The sequence below is a fragment of the Microtus oregoni genome, unplaced genomic scaffold, assembly GCF_018167655.1.
Source record: "Microtus oregoni isolate MIOR12 unplaced genomic scaffold, Mior012 000092F_000, whole genome shotgun sequence".
NCBI lineage: Eukaryota > Metazoa > Chordata > Mammalia > Rodentia > Cricetidae > Microtus > Microtus oregoni.
The window spans coordinates 350,942-370,868 of NW_024544601.1; the positions used below are offsets into that span (position 1 = coordinate 350,942).

The 19,927-nt window shown below is 48.2% G+C and overlaps 1 protein-coding gene across 3 annotated transcripts; it reads right to left on the minus strand.

The window, feature by feature from the left end:
• Positions 1–786: 786 nt before the first annotated feature.
• LOC121442545 (protein-serine O-palmitoleoyltransferase porcupine-like) lies at positions 787–13,447 on the minus strand. Of its 3 annotated transcripts, XM_041644125.1 has the most exons (15): positions 13,315–13,447; positions 12,490–12,658; positions 10,941–11,133; positions 10,524–10,567; positions 10,092–10,273; positions 9,882–10,012; positions 9,749–9,766; positions 8,382–8,396; positions 8,162–8,287; positions 7,904–8,004; positions 6,345–6,421; positions 6,194–6,257; positions 6,002–6,087; positions 4,879–4,989; positions 787–1,195 (listed from the first exon to the last, which is right to left on the minus strand). In XM_041644125.1, exons 2-15 carry the CDS (start codon positions 12,623–12,625, stop codon positions 1,094–1,096), a joined length of 1,386 nt encoding a protein of 461 aa, XP_041500059.1. In that variant the 5' UTR covers positions 12,626–12,658; positions 13,315–13,447; the 3' UTR covers positions 787–1,093. The 3 variants fall into 3 exon arrangements, with proteins under 3 accessions (XP_041500059.1, XP_041500060.1, XP_041500061.1); XM_041644126.1 differs by lacking the exon at positions 9,749–9,766; XM_041644127.1 differs by lacking the exons at positions 8,382–8,396; positions 9,749–9,766.
• Between the last annotated feature and the right edge of the window lie 6,480 nt (positions 13,448–19,927).

Below are 19,927 nucleotides of genomic sequence, written 5' to 3' on the forward strand. Positions count from 1 at the left end.
TCTGCCAATAGGAAATCTACGCTAGTCTGGGCTTCAATTTCTCCGCCCCTTTATCAATCGCGGAAGCTAACGAAGCGGTAAATCTTGAACATTTGCTAATGAATAGGCATTGCGTGGCCCTCTATCTCTTAATTTTCTAGGCAGCATCAGTTCCCAGGCCCATCCTCAGTCCGAATGCAAAGAAAATATGACAGGTAGATCGCATTCCGCACAAACCTAGCGCCCACCTGAGCTCAGAACTCCCCAGCCCTGACAGCAGCGGCCACGCTCACCAGTCCCTAATTCAAATCGAAACTATTCAAAACCCTCACTCCTGCTGAGCAATTGATGTGGAGACTCTCAGCCGTGCCAGTTCTTAAGAGCCAAACAGAACATGGCGCCAAACCAGTGGGCAATCACACCTCATCAGCATTCAGTCAGAAAGCACCCATTTCAGAATCAGCATAATTATAACCTGCAACACTCAGTCCTACTGACCTATAGGCATCAACCCTTCGTCTGTCCTAATTTGAGCAACCAATCAGAATAAGGGTCACTCAATTCTTTATCATTCACTATTAGTGCTCCTCTCCCCCACCCCACCCCACCTCCACATCTATTCCTGCTCCACACAAGCAGGACCAGTATCAGCCAATCATGAGCAATCTTAAATTCACCGCAAACAGATCATAATCTGCTCCCGCTTGTGAGTTTCAGTTTCCAAACCCTTATCTGTGGTCCTCCTTCTTTGCTCTCTCCTCTTCCCCTCTGAGCAGTGAAGAATGAGCCTGTTCCATATTTCTACTTTTATTTGACAATAACAAACTGCATATAAAAAGGGAGAAGGCAGGCGGGGAGGCCCTAGATCAGCTCCTCTCTGCATCCCCAAGTATCCACTTCTAGGCCCTAATGAGGACCACCCCCTTCCCGCCTGGTAGTGGGGTGGGGATTGACAGGCAAGGGAAGGTTGTGTGTGTTTGCGTGTTATGTATAGGGGTGTTGGGGCTCAAGAATGGAGAGGGTCAAGGAGTAGAGAAAGGGCCTTCCCTCATCCCCCCATGGGGGCTGGTACCCTAAGGAGGGGTCTTGAAGGGAATTATGAGGGTCATATGCTTCAACCTATGAGACGGTAGAAGATCCAGCATCCAAAAGTGACCCAGTGACTGGCCCAGCTGAGCTCTGACCACTTGTGGACAGTGTATGCCATGCCGTAGCCCTGTAGGAGAGAAAGAGGTCGTGGTTCTGAAATTCAAGGACAGAGTCTCTCAGGAAAAGCCATCTTTTGCCCAGGGATATTTGGTATGTCCTCGTATACCTAAGTGACAGACGGGTCTAGGTACTTATGAAGGGTAACCAGGTAATGTTTTTCATTCCTTAAAGATCATTTCAAGGGGATGAGTGTATAGCTTGATGTAGGGTGTGTGTTTTTATGCAGGAGACCCTGGGTTTTGATTTCTAGCTGCAACAAAAAGGCCATTTTAAAAACAAGATGAGGGGCTGGAGAGATGGCTCAGTGGTTAAGAGCATTGCCTGCTCTTCCAAAGGTCCTGAGTTCAATTCCCAGCAACCACATGGTGGCTCATAACCATCTGTAATGAGGTCTGGTGCCCTCTTCTGGCCTTCAGGCATACACAGAGACAGAACATTGTATACATAATAAATAAATATTTTAAAAAAATAAAAACAAGGGGCTGGAGAGATGGCTCAGTGGTTAAGAGCATTGCCTGCTCTTCCAAAGGTCCTGAGTTCAATTCCCAGCAACCACATGGTGGCTCACAACCATCTGTGGTGAGGTCTGGCGCCCTCTTCTGGCCTGTAGGCATACAGACAGAACATTGTATACTAAATAAATAAATAAATAAATAAATAAATAAATAAATAAAAACAAGATGATGTGCTGGATGCAATATGAAATCATTGGAAATCTGAGCGTCTACCAATAAGGAACAAAATAAACCATGTTGAACTCTTGCAATGGAAAAAATGAAGATGCTATGTGCTTAAAAAACTGGGGTGAGCAAGGTGTGGAGGCCCATGCCTTTAATCCCAGCACTTGGGAGGCAGAGGCAGGCCCATCTCTGTGAGTGTGAGGCCAGCCTGATCTATGGAGCTAGTTCCAGGACAGTCAGGACTGTTACACAGAGAAACCTTGTCTTAGGGAAAAAACCTGGAGGAAAGAAACTAAACTAATTAAATATATTGTGTGTATGTTTGACATGCTTTGAGGAAGACAGTTAATAAATGAATTAAAATGTTTGTTTGTGCATTTTGCAGTGACTATCTCCAATGGTTACTTTGTGTTTGTTTTGGGTGCTAAGGATCACATTTCAACCATGGTAGACAAGGGCTCTACCACTGTGGGCTCTACAGTCCCACCTCTAATGTATTTTTTGTTTGGTTGTTATTTTTTTTTTTTTTGAGATGGGTTCTCTCTCCATAGCCCTGGCTGGCCTTGAACTCACTGTAGACTAGGCTGACCTCAGATTCACAAAAATTATCTGCTTCTGCCTCCCTGAGCGCTGGGACTAGCAGCATTCATCACCACACCCATTCCTAAAATGCTTTGAAAAATGTTAAAGAAGGGCTGGAGAAATGGTTTAGTGGTTAAGAGCACTGATTATTCTTCCAGAGGTCCTGAGTTCAATTCCCAGCAACGACATGTTGGCTCACAACCACCTGTAATAAGATCTGGTGCCCTCTTCTGGCCTGCAGGGACACATGCAGGCAGAACATTTACATAATAAATAAATAAATCTCAAAAAAAATGTTAAAGAAAGCCTGGCATAGTGGTGTATGCCTTGTAATCTCATGTATTTGGGAGGCTGAAGCAAGGATAATCTTTTTTTATATACCTCAAAAAGAAACTCAAGTGGGCATGACAGCTGATATGTAATCTTTTTTTTTTTCCAGACAGAGTTTCTCTGTAGCCCTGGCAGTACTCCCAGATCTACAAGCTAGATCCCAGGCTAGCCTTGAACTCAGAGATCCATCAGCCTCTACCTCCCAAAGTGCTGCTGGGATTAAAGGCATGTAATCTTGGCACTAGGGAGGCTGAGATTTGAGAAAAAGGATTCAAACTAGCCTGGACTAATACAGAATCCAGGAATGAAACAACAACAACAAAAACCAGGACCAAACAAATCCAAATTTCTTTTGAGTCAATGTTTTTCTACTAAACTCACTATAATACAGAGACCAAACTGGCCTTGAACTTACAGAGACCCAGTTGTCTCTGCCTCCCAAGTGCTGGAACTAAAGTTGTGCACTGCCATGCCAGGCTGCAAACCCAAGATTTTGTTTTGAATGAATTTTTTTTTTTTTTTTTTTGGTTTTTCGAGACAGGGTTTCTCTGTGGTTTTGGAGCCTGTTGAATGAAAATTTTAAAATATTCTTAATTAGGAAAAAACCATGAAAATTTATTTTTAGGTAAGAATTTAAAAGTCAGGCTGGGTGGTGGTGGCACACACCTTTAATCCCAGCACTTGGGAGGCAGAGGCAGGCAGATCTCTGTGAGTTCGAGGCCAACGTGGTCTACAAGAATGAGTTCCAGGACAGACTCCAAAACTACAGGGAAACCCTGTCTCCAAAGCAAAACATAAATTTTAGGTTTTTTGTTTGTTTGTTTTTTCAAGACAGGGTTTCTCTGTGTAACAGCCCTGACTGTCCTAGAACTCACTTTTTTTTTTTTTTGGTTTTTAAAGACAGGGTTTCTCTGTGGTTTTGGAGCCTGTCCTGGAACTAGCTCTTATAGACCAGGCTGGTCTCAAACTCACAGATATCTGCCTGCTTCTGCCTCCCAAGTGCTGGGATTACAGGCGTGCGCCACCACCGCCCGGCCTGGAACTCATTTTTTAAACCAGGCTGGTCTCGAACTCACTGAGATCCACTTGACTCTGCCTCCCAAGTGCTGGGATTAAACGCGTGTGCTGCCAATACCCAGCCAAGGTGATTTTTCTAAAAATAAAGTCTCAATTATGTTGCCCAGGTGGTAACATTCCCGGGCTCACACATTCCTGCCTCAGTGTCCCAAGTCGCTGGCACCTGTAAGTATGCATCATCACTCCAAGGAACATAAATTTTAAAGCAGAATCCAGGGCTGGGATGTAGCTTGATCGGTAGCATACAGGAAGCCCTGAAATCCATCCCCAGCACACATAACCTGAGTCTGGACAGACATGTCTATAATCTAGCACATGGAAGGTGTGTGCAGGATGACTAGAAAGAAGTTCAAGGTTGTTTCTGGCTAATAATGAGCTTGAGGCTAACCTGGGTTACATGAGTGTCTCTTTTTCTGTGTGTGTGTGTCTGTCTCTGTCTCTCTGCCTCTCTCTCTCTCTCTCTTTCTCTCTCTCTCTCACACACACACACACACACAGATATGGGGGGGTGAGGGTGCAGGAGGGCTGGAGTGTGTAACATAGTGGAATGCTTACATGTCCTTGCACCAAGCCCTTGGTTTCATCTCTAGCAGCCCATAAAACTGGGCTGTGGTGGTGCCTGCCTGTCATTTCAACCCTTAGGAGGTAAATAATGAGTTTGAGGCCAGCCTGGAATACATGAAACCCCTCAAAGTTATACACAAAAGTAAAACCTGGGGCCAGGAGGCAAAGCAAATGTATATAACACGAGGGAGGACCTGGGTTCAGTTCCTAACAGTTAAACAGATTTTGTATTCTATCTCAGAAGAATGGATTTTAGAGGGTATATAAGTAAATACTGCAGTTTACTCAAAGGAAAGAGCCAGCAGTGTGACTAAATTTGAGGGACAATGGGAAAGATGGAGCAAGGCATTTGTACAAGCTAAACCACGGGACCTTGGCTTGGCCTCACTGCCTTGGTCTTCAAGGTTCTCCCAAGTGCCATCCCTGGCCCACCTCCCAGCCCAGGGCACCACCTCACCTGCTCCTCTGTGGTGTCGTCCACATCGACATCAAACAGGGAGCCCAGGTAGGCCAAGTGGAAGACAGCTAGGGCCCCAAAGAGCAAGTTTAAGGCTCGTACCCTCAGGCCCTGTGGGGGACAGATGGATATATTTAGCAGCTGAACCTGCCCACTGTCCCCCACCACCACCTGTGCAGGGAAGCCCAGGGGGACACAAGGCACTGTGGGTCCCAGGAATGAGGATGCCCAGGGTACCCCGAGATAGGAAAGAGATGGTTCAAGGAGCCTCTTATGGGAGCTCAGAGGTATCCAAGGACGAGGGTGTTGGTAACCACGAGGGCATCCAGGTTGGGGGAGATGCGAGTGTTCAGGCAGAGGAGCAAGAATGGTGGTGAGGGCTTTGAGCCAGGGGTTATGGTGATGAGCATCGTTGCCGGGTGGGAGACAAATGTGAGGTTGTCTGCATTTCTTATGGCAAACAGAATGAAAACAACAACAAAAGCAAAACAAAACCCGCCCTGACCTAGAGGGCCCGTCTTTCCCCTCTCCCCATCACTCTGCTCAGGCCACACTGGCCTCCTCACTGTTCCTCCAAGATTCCCAAGTTGAGGTGGGACTTTATGCTGGGTATCCCCTTTTCCTGAGATGCTCCCCTCCCTTACCTCTTTTACTTAAAGAACTCACAAGTTGCCTCACCTACGGAGGCTTTCCTGATCTTCCCAACAAAACGGGAAACCACCGCCACACTTCCCATCCCCTTTCCCTTATGCTTAGCGCTACTCACAACCTGACAAACTACTACTAGCCTTGACTGACTTTACTGTCTCCCCAATTAAAATCTTTGTCCCACGGGGCCAAGACTTTGGCCTGTTTTGTTCACCACTTTGTCTCCAGCACCTAGAACCAGCAGGTGCTCAATAAATGTTCAGTGGGGGGAACGAATGCCAGGTGTGTATACAGCAGGTGCTCAATAAATGCCTGTTAGAGAAACAGATGCGAGTGAATAGAGGCGAGGTTTTAGGAATGGCTCAGGCACCAGAAGAGGAGGCTGGGCACCCGGAGACAGATACAAGATGGAGACAGAAGTGACATTTTGGAAAGGGCAGTGTTGGGTACAAGGTTACCCATGATGAACTCTCACCAAGCGATGCCGATGTGAACAGTCCGGCAGACAACGCTTCGACAAGATGCAGGCACTGAGGATCTGAGCCAGGCGCTTTCGGAGGACTGGACAGGGTGGGACGGCAGGTAGTGCGGTTAGTCTTTGGGACCACTGGAGCTGGCCTCCCATGAACCTTCCTCCCACTGGGACTCTACCAGGCTCTGCACTCACCATGTTCCACGTAGGTGATAAATGCCAGGGACAGCAGTACCGCAGCCAGGTGGAAACTGAAGCCCTGGAGAGTCGAGGAAGGAGACAATGAGAGCGATGAGACTCTGGTTCCCCCGCCCAGCTTCCCTCCATCCAGGTCTGTCCAGCTCACATGCAGGAGGGCACTGGATGCGTAGGTGACTAGCACGGCTGAGAAGGTCCCCAGGCGGAGAGCATTCTTGAAAACATCTGCAGGCGAGAGAGATACAGGTTCAGATTGTCCGGAATGTCCACTAGCCCTTGCAGGGAGTGACAGGTAGGAAGATAACCACAATCTGTTGGGGCCCTCAGGATAAAGTCTATGATGTCCTCAACTGTTACAAGCCTGAAAACGAACTCCAAGTCTTCCTTCCATCCTGCTTCAGCCAGACTTCACAAGGCTAGCTAGTCAGTGGCAACTCTCCATCCTTCTAGGTCCTCAGGGCAAAATTCAACCTTCCCAATACACTTACACTCTTAGCAAATCTTATCAGTTCTTCCTTCAGAATCCACCAGAACCCTACATTTCCCTGTGCCTGTTGCCACCACTCTTGCTGCTCCGGGCAGCTCCAGCGGCCCCCTTGCTGCTGTCACCCCTCTCTCCACTTGCCTTCATCTAGCCGAAGGGATCCAGTTACAAAAAGGCCAGGGGGATCCAGTTCCAACCCAAATGACTCTCCTCTGATCCTAGCCCTGCCCGGAGACACTATCTCTCAATGGTCCAGGAGTCTCTTGAGGATCTCTGATCTCATGTCCTGCTACTACCCCACCGTGCTCACTTTGTTCTTCCAATTCTGGGGATATAACTGAACGGCTTGCACGCGCCCTACCCTGGGGTCACGTTTCCAGTCCCCTACGACCTTCTTGCTGTCTCTCCGACACATCAGGCAAACTCGCACCTCAGGGCCTTAGCACCTGCTGTCTCGCCCCCTGTCACATTCCTCCCCCACACATCTGCATTCCTTGCTCCTTCAGTGTCCTTAGATCTTTGTTCAAGTGTCAGGAAAACTTGCCCTGGATAAAGTACTTTCCAGACCACTCCCTGTCCCTTCCTTTTTCAACATCGCTGTTACTACTCACGTCGGCATTTATCACTACCTGACTTACTGCGTATTTTTTCCCTAATTATCCACCCTCCCAATTACCACTTTTACCAGGTTAGCAAATGTTGTGAGTTTTTTTTTTTTTGTTGTTATTGTTCCTAACATACCTTGTTTTTGAGACAGGACCTCATGTAGTACCCAAGGCTGACCTAAAACAGCTGTGTAGCTGAGGATGACCTTGAACTTCCAAGCCTCCAGCCTCCACCTCCAGAGAGCTGGGATTACAAGCAGGTACCACACACCCAGTTTTTATGTGGTGCTAGGGATCAAAATCTTGGGTCTCATGACTACTAGACAAGCACTCTACAAACTGGGCTACACTAACAGCTAGCCGCTGCTGTGTCTTGAGTCTCATGACTACTAAACAAGCACTTTACAAACTGGGCTACACTAACAGCTAGCCGCTGCTGTGTCTTGGGTCTCATGACTACTAGACAAGCACTCTGCAAACTGGGCTACACTAACAGCTAGCCGCTGCTGTGTCTTCAGCTCCCACCATGGCAGCAGTTGCCCACTAAATGTTTGCTGTAAAAATGTATGAAAGGGTCTGGGTTACCAACTTTTTTGGAGTGGTGACTTAGGGACTCACAGTTATTTAACCAATAAGACATGGGCAGGTTCCAGCTTGTGACAACTTCCACCATGGACCGGGGCAGCTCCACATTCAATGGTCTAGAGACTGTCAGGTCCCTTGTGGGCAAAACAGACATGCCATTACAGTTGGTATCAAGCTAGCTGGTTGCTATGCTTCCGTCTTGACTGGCTCCTTCTCAGGATCACCTCCCACCACCCTACACTTCCTCCAGGCAAAACCCTGTGGGAGAAGGGGCCCCAAAATCCTCCCCACCATTCCAGGTGGTCCTTCTCCTCCGTGAAGCCAGCCCCGGCCAATGTGGCTGTAGCCTCAGACAGAAAGCCCACAAAATAGTTGCTGAAGTGGAAGGAGACAGCACTCTCGTAGGCCCGCAGCCACCTGTGAAGAAAAGGCCAGGAAGGAAGGTATTACATCCAGGCCCAGACACGACACCCCCCCTCCATGTCTCAACATCGCGGCCTTGTGGACTCACCTTACCATGGTGCCCCTAGGGCCCCCAGAGGTCAGGAATGCAGCAGAGAGGAGAGAAAAGAGAGTCAGAGAGACCCTGGAAATTGGCCTGAGTTCTTCATAGATAAGACAGAAACACGGTAGCAAAAGAGGCAGACTCTGTTGGTCACACACACACACACACATACACACACACACACACACAGTCAGGTGATTGATTGATTCCACATGGCTCAAATGAATGCATGAGCTGGCATATGACACAGCCCTGCACACTAAAATGGCCACACGGCCAGACAAAAATGTTCTCAGCCTCTCAGCTCTCTAACCAGATTCAGTCACCTTATAAGACAATAAAATAAAACCTTAGTGAGACACAGAGACAGTTAAATGCCCACTATGCACACATACACGGTCAATTTCACAGACAATGTCAAAAGCAGAATAGTGCCCCGCATTCCAAAACATAAAAGTACTTCAATTAGGCCTGGGCTTTGTGCCCGACAATTTAACTCAGGGGCACTGGTCAAGTGACTTCACTTTTTTCAGTCTCATTCTCTTTTCTTTTCCGAGACAGGGTTTCTCTGTAGCTTTGGTTCCTGTCCTGGAACTCACTCTGTAGACCAGGCTGGCCTTGAACTCACAGAAATTCGCCTGCCCTTCCTTCCAAGTGCTGAGATTAAAGGCGTGCAACGCCTAGCCACTTTTTGGAGTCTCATTAGTATTAGACATAACCAAGAGCCAGTGAGTAAGGGTAGCGAGTCATACGATCAAACGGCTAGCAAACAGCCAGATACAGTCCTGGTCAAACAGGCACAGGCTCATAGCTTGTCATAATCCTTTAGGCAGATAGCACCAAGCAGTTTAAGACGGCAGACAAACTGCAGAGTCAATCACAAGCAGGCACACTGCATGCTGTACAGGCAGACCAGAATTACAGATAAGCCAGAATCACCGACCCAGGTTTACTCTAGCCAGTGACAGCCACACAAGCCCACCACTGACAATGCACAGCAAGCCAGTCAGGATTCTCAGCCCAACACTCAGAGAGTCAGTGGCCACAGGCAAACAATTCAACTCTGTTATCAGGAGTCATGGGCAACTTAGAGTCACCAACTAATACACACTTGCCGCTTTCCATTACAGTCACATAGCTTGTTTCTATTGGTACAACAGAAGGACATCCAGACACAGTAGTGTTGGAGTGTCAGTCATACACGGAGTCACTGAGCCAATCTTGGTCAAACAGACATCCACAGACAGACACTTGGTCTCTGTGCAGTAATGGGGTAGATGGTCAGTCAAATTCAGATGTCTGGAACCATATGGTCCAAGGCTCTGGCCCAGCCCTGGTCATCCCACTTGCCCTCAGCACCTGCCCTCATTTACCTGGCTTTGCGTTTCTTGCTGTAGTAACAGAAGACAGACAGAAGCATTAAGAGACAGGCTCAGAATTGGGAAGACCCCAGGCTTCTACCCAACCCCCTCACTGCTACACAGGGGCCTTGAAGGCTGTGCTCACTTGCGAAAGAGTCGATCACCGTCGAGGGGGACGAAGTAGGGGAAGAGGTAAGGGCCCACACAAGTGGACAGTACAAGGCACAGCAGGGCCAGCGCCAGGCTCCGGGCCACCTTCTTCAGCCATCGGCGGCTCTGTGGGATCAAGGATCCATGAACACTGCCCCATGGCGACTCCCACAGTCCCTGCCCACCTAGCCACCCAGGAGCTCACCAGTGGGCGGCCTTGGACAGCCTGTAGGTAGCTGTGGAAGGATATCCAGGGCCCAAAGACGATGGTGCCCACAAAGTAGAGGTAGCCCATGAACTCCACAGGTGAGGGCACTGCACCCACCTCGCCCTGGTCCAGGTCGAAGCCCAGAGACACCGCCTTCATGGCCACGATCATCTGGGCCCCTATGTGTGGGGCCCATGGTCAAGTGTATGGACAAGAAACCATGTCACAATGAAAGATAGGGTGTACCAGGTGTGAGGTGCCAGGAAAGGGAGACACGATGATAAGCAGAAAGAGACAGAGAGACACAGATGCCAGGGGAGAGGGAGACCTGCGCTGTATGTGGTTTAGGAAGGGGGAAAGTCAGGGAGGAAAGAATCAGGGTGGGGGCTCTTAGGAGATGAGGGGGGGAAGGGGGGCAGAGCTACCCACCTCGCATCTTGTGCCATGTCACGGTGTCCACCATGTGCATCTCACTGAAGGAAAAAAGGTGACTGTCTTGGCCCTATGCTTCCTAGGGCTTTGGACACTACAGGGGGGGCATCAAGGTATTGAAGAGGTTCTGCCTTTCTGATGCATACTACATACTAAGGGAAAAAAATTCCCAGCGCCCCCTCCAGGGGAAGCCCATGATCAACCCATCCTGTACAGCCTCATGAAAGGAGCAAGTGTTCCAGTCTCCTTCAGGGACACTAGTCACTCTCTCTTTCTGGTGTCTCTTTGGAGAACGGTGATCCCTGACTCCTCCCTTTCTCCTTATAAGCCCATGCCATCCTATCTAGGACCACTTCATCGAGGCCTTGGGGAGCCGCCTGCCTTCAGGGTGAGGGTGAGGATGCACACCCATACCCCATGAGTAGGTAGATGAGGATGGTGATGGAGAGGAAGACGCCTCGGTGAGAGGAGTGTCGGCAGAGGAACAGCACGAGGTAGCACAGGAGGCTGAGCAGCACGACCCAAACCATGTGCAGCTGGAAGAAGTGGTAGAGGCTGAAGAAGCCACCTGCCACGGTGCTTGCATGCTTCAGGTAAGACGGTAACCCTTAGGTGACAGGGAGAGAGAAACAGGGGGGGACAAGAAGTGGGAGGTTGGTGGACTGGCAGGAAAGAAAGGAGGACTTGGGCAACAGGGCCCACTTTGGGCAAAGGCCTAGAATGTGATGGGGATGAAGGGGACCCAAAGCTGATACTGATGAGCTTGCAAGTGTAGCAAGGTCTGCATTTAAAAAGGAACATCTACCAGGGACATTTCAGGGATCCTGAAAGAAAAAAATTATTAATTTATGTTGGACAGTATTGCATCCAGATTAAAATTTTGCAGGGGTGGGGGATGATGGTTGAAGCTATGACTGGGGGTGTGTGTGCTTTTGTTCTCAGGGACCATATACTGAAGGACTTGGGGTGAAATATCATGCTACTATTACTGAAATGGCTCAGGAAGATGGGCAGGTAGGAAGATAGAGCAAGCTTTTTTTTGGTTTTTGGGTTTGTTTTTTTTTTTTTTTTTTTTTTTTTTTGGTTTTTCGAGACAGGGTTTCTCTGTGGTTTTGGAGCCTGTCCTGGAACTAGCTCTTACAGACCAGGCTGGTCTCAAACTCACAGAGATCTGCCTGCTTCTGCCTCCCGAGTGCTGGGATTAAAGGCGTGCGCCACCATTGCCCAGCTAGCAAAATATGAGCTATGGAAAACCTGGTGATTAATTTATATGTGTGTGGTCTCTGAAAAGTTCTTTCAACTTTTCAGTAGCTTTGATATGTACCAAAATAATAAAACTGGAAAAAATTCACTTAAGATGAAAAGGAAAAAGAACGAGAACCTTTGGTTTTCAGAAATCTCTGTATCGTATAGGGATCCTGGGGATTCGAACTTTCTCATTTGGCTATTGACCTGCTATGATTGTGGAAGCTATAGAATCTAAGAACTCAGAAATTTCATCATGCCCTGATTAGAGAAATTCATAATGTCAACATTTTGGAAGCCCAGCCTGTGAAAATTTCAACTTGGCAAGACTCTTTAAACCCGTAACTATGATACTTTGCAATATGATACTTGTAACACCAGCATTTAAGGATCTGATTGATAGATAACCTTAGAATATAGACAGCTGAGGATCCCACAGTCCCCGAGTGCAAAGAATGCTGAAGGTCATGTCTTAGTTTAACAGGATGTGGCTTGGCATAGTGTGGCTTGAGGTGGCTGTACATCAAGAAGGTGTTGTGGTGGAATGGAGCTTAACTTAATGGATGTGGTGGGATATGCTGGACCTGTAGGGGCCTGGTTTGACATGGCAGGATGTGGCAAGTTAGGATGTGGCAGGGTAAGGTCTATCTTGATATTCATGATTGTGGCAGATTAGAGAAAATCTAATGTGGTGGAACACAATGTGGCAGGCACTTACCCAGCCTCCAAAGGAGGCGGCAGGCGAAGCAGATGGTAAGGAGCAGCCAGATCTGGTCAAGGCCCTGTTGGACAGTAGGCAGGAGACAGCCCTGCAGTAGCTGCTGGAAAAATTCCTGGCGGCTGAAGGTTGCCATTGTGGATCCACACAAATGGATGGACAGATGGATCTGCCAAAGGGAGGACACAGAGACAGTAAGTTGTCCACGGGGCTACCCACAATCAAGGTTTGGACTTGAGCACTCGGGACTTCTGTTTGGGGCTGCCAAATCCCCAGCGTGGTATTGGAAGGCTTGGGAGGGTGGGGGGGGGGGGGGGGAGGATGTGAATCAGGTACGTCAAGCTGAGCCACCAACTGTGCTATCAGCGGGTGTTCTAGATGCACCGTGACCCGCAGGGAATGAAGGACCCGTGTATCTTGAATGCTGCGAACAGTCTGGTCCAATGATGATAGAATGATATGCATTCTAGACCTATATATCAAATGGGGCGGAAGAAGTGGGCTCCTTGGTTTCCAAGGTAGTCACTCAGTGTGGAGAGCAGAAAGGGGGAGCCTGTGACACTTAGGGGCCGTGTGCATCTCTCCTTGTATGGATGTATCCTCCGCGAGCTTCATCTTACCCCACTCAGCAAAATGCGGCCAACAAAGCCCTGCCCTGGTCGAGGGACTGCAGGAAAGTGGAAGTGTTGGCAGGGGACATAGCAGGGAGGGAAGTCCTATAGGTGATGCGGACGAGGTCCCAGGACAGGAGGTATAGATCCCTGCCCAGGAGGCCAGCTTAAGGATGGGAACGTGGGAGCCGCGCGCACACTACTGGAGACCTACCTGATGGAAAGGAAGCCGTGGTCCTGGGGGCCGGGGACGTGCACTGCTGCCACTGTCGCCACCTCCTCCGGGCAGCCTCCCCCTCAGGCCGCAAGGCCGGGACCAGCAGTGGCTCCCAGGGCGGCGCGGCGGAGCGGGCCCTTTAAATCCCGGGGCGGGCCAGCGGCTGAGTTTCTCCAATCGGAGAGCGGGAGCGGGGCGGGGACCGGGAGGAGTGAGCCAGAGCATCGCGAGGAGGAGCAGCAGGGTTGAGGGGCGCGGGGCGCCGGAGCACGTCGGCGCACGGAGGGTTCGCGGGTGCCCTTTTCAGGCCAGTTGCTATTCCAGCTCTGAAACGTTCGAGACGTTCGAGGCACAAGAATTTTTCAACTTCCAAGAAAATGTTTCCTAATGATTATTTTGTAATCCTTAAGAACCAAGATGGAAAAGATAAGGGAAGGGTTGAAGCTAGCCCCTTCTCTGCTAAAAAGGTCGCCCCTGCGGTTCCTCTAGTTTAGATTTTAGCACGACCCTAGTAACAGCTGGACAAATAGCCGAGGTTCCTCTTTTCCTATCTCTTGAAGGATCTGAAGGAAGGAATTTTCAGTCTTCCTTAGCCTCAGGGACCAGCCAGGACCTTTTGTAGGTAATGACTCTGTCACCTAGGAGCACTCACTAGGTGTCTTATCGACCCCCTAAGGGCAAGCTGTGGGCATTTGGTTTATCATTAACTGATTAGCTTAATCCGCCACCAGACTGGACCCTGCAAAGAAGGTGACTTCAACTGATAACTAAGTGTTCCTGTAAACTAGAAAGAGGCTAAGAAGGAACGCTTAAAAGATTGACCCTGACAAAGATCTGTACCGCTCTCTGTACCAACACAAAGGGTTTGTGCAGCACGGCTCTCTCCCGAAAGTACGCTGCCGCTGCCGTTGTGGGCGTTCAATTCTATTCCTAGGCTAATGAAACCTCAAACTCCCCAAGAAGAGCCCGTTTTTTTTTCCTAAGGCGCACTTATAGGGCATTAAGGGGCTTAGCTCCAAATGTGAATGTGAACAGAGAAGCATGCCCAGGTCAATCTTGACCTCATCCTGACCCCAGGACCTAAGGAAAACAGGTTCTAATAAGATTAATGCCTGGCTGTATGGAGTTAAGGAAGTTGTGCCCATTCACTCTGGGCGGTGTCCCTTTCTGTTAAACAAAAGGGCAGGATTAGCAGTTCTTGGCTTGGAGAAACTCTTTGCCTGTCTCTGTCCCTGCAGTCTGGGGATGCAACGCAGGGGCCGTGCTTTCTAGGTAAATGCTCAGCCGATGAACTTTTTAACTTTGATTTAAATGGACTAAATTATTAGTCATGTTTACAAGCGAAAAATATTTAACAGGGTATGTGTTTCTGTACATACAAATGAAGGCTTACACAAGCCAGATGCACAAATATTAAAGTCCTTTCCTCAAAGGTAGAATTCAGGGCTAGATTCTCAGTGGTTAGGAGCACTTGCTGCTCTTCCAGAGGACCTAGATTTGATTCCCAGCATCCACACGGGTAGCCAACAACCATCTGTAACTCCCAAGTACTCTTGTGGTGTATATTCATATATAAATCTAAAAACAGTAGAATACAGCTGATGTGGTGGCGCATGTCTTTAATCTCAGTACCAGGAAGGTAGAGGCAGGTGGATCTCTGTGAGTTCGAGACCAGCCTGGTCTACATACTGAGTTCCAGGATTTTCAGGACTACATAGTGAGACCCTGTGTCAAAAAAGAAACTACTAATATCCATATTTTGGGGCCATATAACAAACATGTACAAATCAATAAGAAAAGGAGCCAGGTGGTGGTGGCACACACCCTTAATCCTAGCACTTGGAAAACAGAGACAGGCAGATAGCTGTGAGTTCGAGGCCAGCCTGGTCTATAGAGCGTTTTCTAGGACAGCTAGGGCTGTTACACAGAGGAACCCTGTCTCGAAAAATAAAAAGAAAAGAAGAAAAGAAAAGATAAAAAGGATGAAAAGGAGAAAACATACCAGACAATGGACAGAGTGCAAACAGTGAGCTGCTTCACATCTAGACTATGTGGTGCTTGCTTCCTTCGGTGCTAGGGATGGAGCACAGCAGCTTGTTCCAGGAAGTCTATACATTTGAACTGGATTTGCAAGATGATAAACTAGATGAACTGGATGCCTTTTGGGGGGGGGGGGGTTAAGGAGTGGAGAGTCTCACTAGCCCTGGCAAGTTTGGAACTCCGTAGACCTGGCTGGCATTGGATTCACAGGGATTCGCCTGTTTCTGTCTCCAGAATTTGGGGTTAGAGGTGAGTGCTACCACACCGGATCCCTTTTATTCACTTCTTTATTTGTTTTGTGGCGGGGCCTCACTGTGTAACCCTGGCTGTTCTAGCTATGCAGAACAGGGTGTCCCTGAAGTCGCAGAGATCTGCGACTTCTGCCTGGTATTAAAGGTGTGCACCGCTGTAATCAGCTCCATTTTATTTTATTTATTTACTTTTTTATGGGTATGGCTGTTGTGCCACCATGCACGTCTGTGTATCACATCTGTGCCTGGTGCCCAAGTAGGCCAGGCAGATGAGTGCATGAATCCTCTGGGACTGGAGTTATAGTCAGCTGTGAGCTATCATGTGGGTGCTGGGAACTGAACCCAGGTCCTCTGCAAGAGCAGCCAGTACTCTTAACTACTGACTTATTGCTCCCCTTTCCCTTGTCATTCAGTTTATTAAAAATTTGCGCTAAGCGGTAGTGGTGTATGTTAAGTTGGAAGCATAGCCCCAACCCCTGGCCTGAGAGTTGCTTTGCTCTGGACTCCAAATCCCAGCATGCCAGGTCCTGACCCCTCCCTGAAGGGGGTCAGGACCGTTCCCACAAGGTATTTAAGTGGTCTCCTAGAGGAGAATCCTGTGGTTTTGGGTCTGCATGGGCTCCCTGCTGTACTGTCTTTCCGCCCTGTGCCTGGCCACCCAGAGAGTCATTCTTATTGTTTTTATTGATATTTATTGAACTCTACATTTTTCTCTGCTTCCCTCCCTGCCTCTCCCCTCCCCCCCTTCAATCCTCCTGCAAGGTCCCCATGCTACCGATTTACTCAGGAAATCTTGTCTTTTTCTACTTTCTACTTCCCATGTAGATTAGATCTATGTAAGTCATTCTTAATAAAACGATAGATATTCTGATTTGGTTTGATTCGACCTAATTGGATTTCTTGCGCTGGCGGAGCTGCTTTTTTCCTCATCAGCGCACACCTTCAATCCCAGCATTTGGGAGGCAGAAGCAGGCAGGTCTCTGAGTTTGAGGCCAGCCTGGTCTACAGTGTGAGTGCGAGGAAAGGCTCCAAAGCTACACAGAGAAGCCCTGTCTTGGGAAAAAAATATTACATTTTATTGATGGGGAGAATGTTATGACAAATGGATGGAGGGCAAAGGCCAACTTGCAGGATCTCGTTCTCTGCTTCTACCACGTGGTCCTGGAGATTGAACTCAGATAATCAGACTTGGCAACTAGTTAGTGCCTTTATCCTCTGAGCCATCTGCCTCCTTTTGATGTTCGTTTGTTTGTTTGAGATGGGGTTACTCTGTGTAGCCCTGGCTGTCCTGGAACTCTCTCTGTAGATCAGGCTGCCTCGAACTCACAGAGATCTGCCTGCCTCTGTCTCCGGAGCCCTGGGCTTAAAGGACTGCTGCCCCCCATCCCCTTTTTTTAAAAACAAGATCTCATATATCCCAGCCTGAATGCAATATGTAGCTGAAGATAAACTTGAATTTACAATCCTCTTGCCCGTAGCACCCACGTGCTTGAATAAGAAACAGGAGAGTCTAAGTTGTGACCTGTGTTATACTATTAGTTTTATTCTGGTTTTGGTCTCCTTTTTAAAGAAAACGTGCTTCTCGAATACCTGCCCACAGTGGGACACACAACATGTACCGCGAGTACCGCGACCTGACCACTGCTGGGGCTGTCACACAGTGCTACCGAGACATGGGTGCCCGGCATCGTGCCCGTGCACACTCCATCCAGATCATGAAGGTGGAAGAGATCGCCGCCCGCAAATGTCGCAGGCCGACTGTCAAGCAGTTCCATGACTCCAAGATCAAGTTCCCGCTGCCCCACCTTCTGCGGTGCCAACACAAGCCTCGCTTCACTACCAAGAGGCCTAACACCTTCTTCTAGACCCAGAGACCCACTGAATAAAGCTCCAGAGTTCAAAAAAAAAAAAAAAAGAAAACGTGCTTCGATCTTAATTTTCATGATCCATAATCTTGATGAGTTTTCCCATTTGTTTTGTTTTTGTTTGCTTTGTTTATGAAGAATGAAGGCCAATTCGTGGGAAGAAAGTCCTTCATGATGAATTTATGTGATATGATTAGATTTAGATTATGAGTTTGGGGCAAGATTCCACAGAGGTGATTCTGCTTTTCCATGTACCTAGTATTTCACTGGGAAGGTTTTTTTTTTTTTTTACACAGCAGGTTTCCTTATCTTGCCTTGGTGTTATCCAACCATCAGGAGATACCGGCTGGAGATTGTGTAATTGTTTCTCAATCCCAGAGTAGACACTTAAGTTTTGTATCCATTGGTGGTTTTAGCCTGAGGGAATTACTAATCTGATGGTGGCCCTGTGATGGCTTTGTTTTTTTTTCCCAAGACAGGGTTTCTCCAGGGAGCTCCGCTACCCTGGAATTCGCTCTGCAGACCAGGCCAGCACTCACAGCTCCGCCAGCCTTTACCTACACTACTGCCTGACTGCTGGAATTTTTAAGGTCTTTCTATATAGCACTCATAAATCTTATTTTAATTGACAGGTCAAAACTAGTATTTATTTCTTTTTAGAGATAAGATCTTGCTAGGTTGGCCCCAAATTCCTAGGCTCAGGCTATCTTTTTTGTTGGCTTTACAAGTATCTGTGACCACAAAGATGTGTCACCATTGTGAAGCTTGATTTTGGTTTGTTTGTTTGTTTTAAATTAACAGAAAAAAAAGCCACCCTTTGTAGTGGCACGTGCTTTCAATCCCAGCGCTGCCTGGACAGAGACAGGCAGATCTCTGAGTTTGAGGCCAGCCTGGTCTACAGAGTGAGTTCCTATACATGTCTACCCATATGTGAGCCAAATATGTATGAGTTCCCTTGAGCCAAGAGAGGGTGTTAGATCCCCTGGAGCTGCAGCTAGAAGATGTAAGTCTCCAAGTCAGATCCTCAGTCTCTCTAGACCATTTGTTCTTTTTTTTCCTGTTTTAAATCCCCCCTTTAAAAATACCTGAATTTGGGGGAAGGGGCTTGAGAGATGGTTCAGCAGTTAAGAGCTAAGCCATCTTGCTTTTATAGAAGATCCAGGTTCCATTCCCAGCACCCAAATGGCAGCTCACCACTGTCTGAAACTTCAGTTCCTGGGGATCCAACACCCCTCTTCTAGCCTTCCTGGACCCTGCCTGCATGTGGTGTACACACATACATGCAGGCAAAACAGTTCTATTTAGAAAACAGAACAAACCATTTTTTAACAAGTTTTATATGATAATGAATTTCTTTAAACTTAATTTCTTTAAACTTCTTTACCAGCACTTGATCAGTGCTATCATATATGCTTAGTATGCATGAGACCCTGCCCAGCACCTGAAATTGACTTGCCGTGTCAGTATCATTTCCATGCCATGAAATTCACCTATATTAGGGTAAGAAATGATAGTCTCTCTACAGACTTATATAAGAGTTTCCAAATCGGGTCAGTGATATGGTGCAGTGGGTAAAAGCACTTGCCACCAATCCTAACGACCTGAGTTCAATCCCCAGGTCTCAGTGGTGGAAGCAGAGAACCAGCTCCTATAAGTTCTTCTCTGACCTCCACATGCGTGCCATGACTGACACAGGGGCTATTTGAAAGACCCCAGTGGTGGGCAGTCTTTCAGGCTGAGGAGACCCTCCCAAGGAACAGCGAGTCACTCTTCGGATGCAAATAGCAAGAGGCTTTATTCAGTACACAGGTACCTGGGGCGACTTAGTCTCTCGGGAGACAAGCGCGCCTGCAGACTGGGGGAAGGTCTTTTTATAGGAAAGAGGGCAGCAGAAGCAGATTACAGAAGCAAATGCATTGTTAGTGGTCAGTTGGAATGGGGCAAGGGGCACAGGTGGTTTTTCCTTTCCCAGCACAGATGTATGGGAACAGATATCCTGTTAATTGATGTCCTGTCCGAATCTATGGATATAAATATCCTGTTTTGCAGCCAGGGACCCTGACCTTACTCTGCACTTACAGTCGTTCGTCAAAAGCTTTGTGAAATGACGTTACAGCAGCCAAGCTGGGATCTTTCATAGGGGGAGTTGTCTCTTCTGTGAATTACTGATATTCTAAGTTGGGCACATGTGCTGACTATAGGCATCCTGTTTCCCTAAGCAAACGGGATGTTCTCATGAGAGCCGGCTAGCTGCAGGTCCTGAGAGGGTCCTGAGGGTCTTAAGCGAACAGGATGTTCTCATGAGAGCAGGCCAGCTGCGGGTTCTGGGGGGGTCCTGAGGGTCTTAAGCGAACAGGATGTTCTCATGAGAGCAGGCCAGCTGCGGGTTCTGGGGGGGGGGTGTCCAGAGGGTCTTTCATTTTTCCTGTTTCTAGTTTGGCTCCTTATCGCTTG

Bases quoted from the DNA above. Each gene is read 5' to 3' on its own strand.
- LOC121442545 (XM_041644125.1), bottom strand. From the start codon at position 12,625: ATGGCAACCTTCAGCCGCCAGGAATTTTTCCAGCAGCTACTGCAGGGC. The intron at 6,422-7,903 runs GTGAGTCCCTAA...TCTCGCCTGCAG, and splicing joins GTCTTATTGGTTAAATAACT to ATGTTTTCAAGAATGCTCTC. The intron at 6,088-6,193 runs GTGAGTGCAGAG...CACCCTGTCCAG, and splicing joins TATCACCTACGTGGAACATG to TCCTCCGAAAGCGCCTGGCT.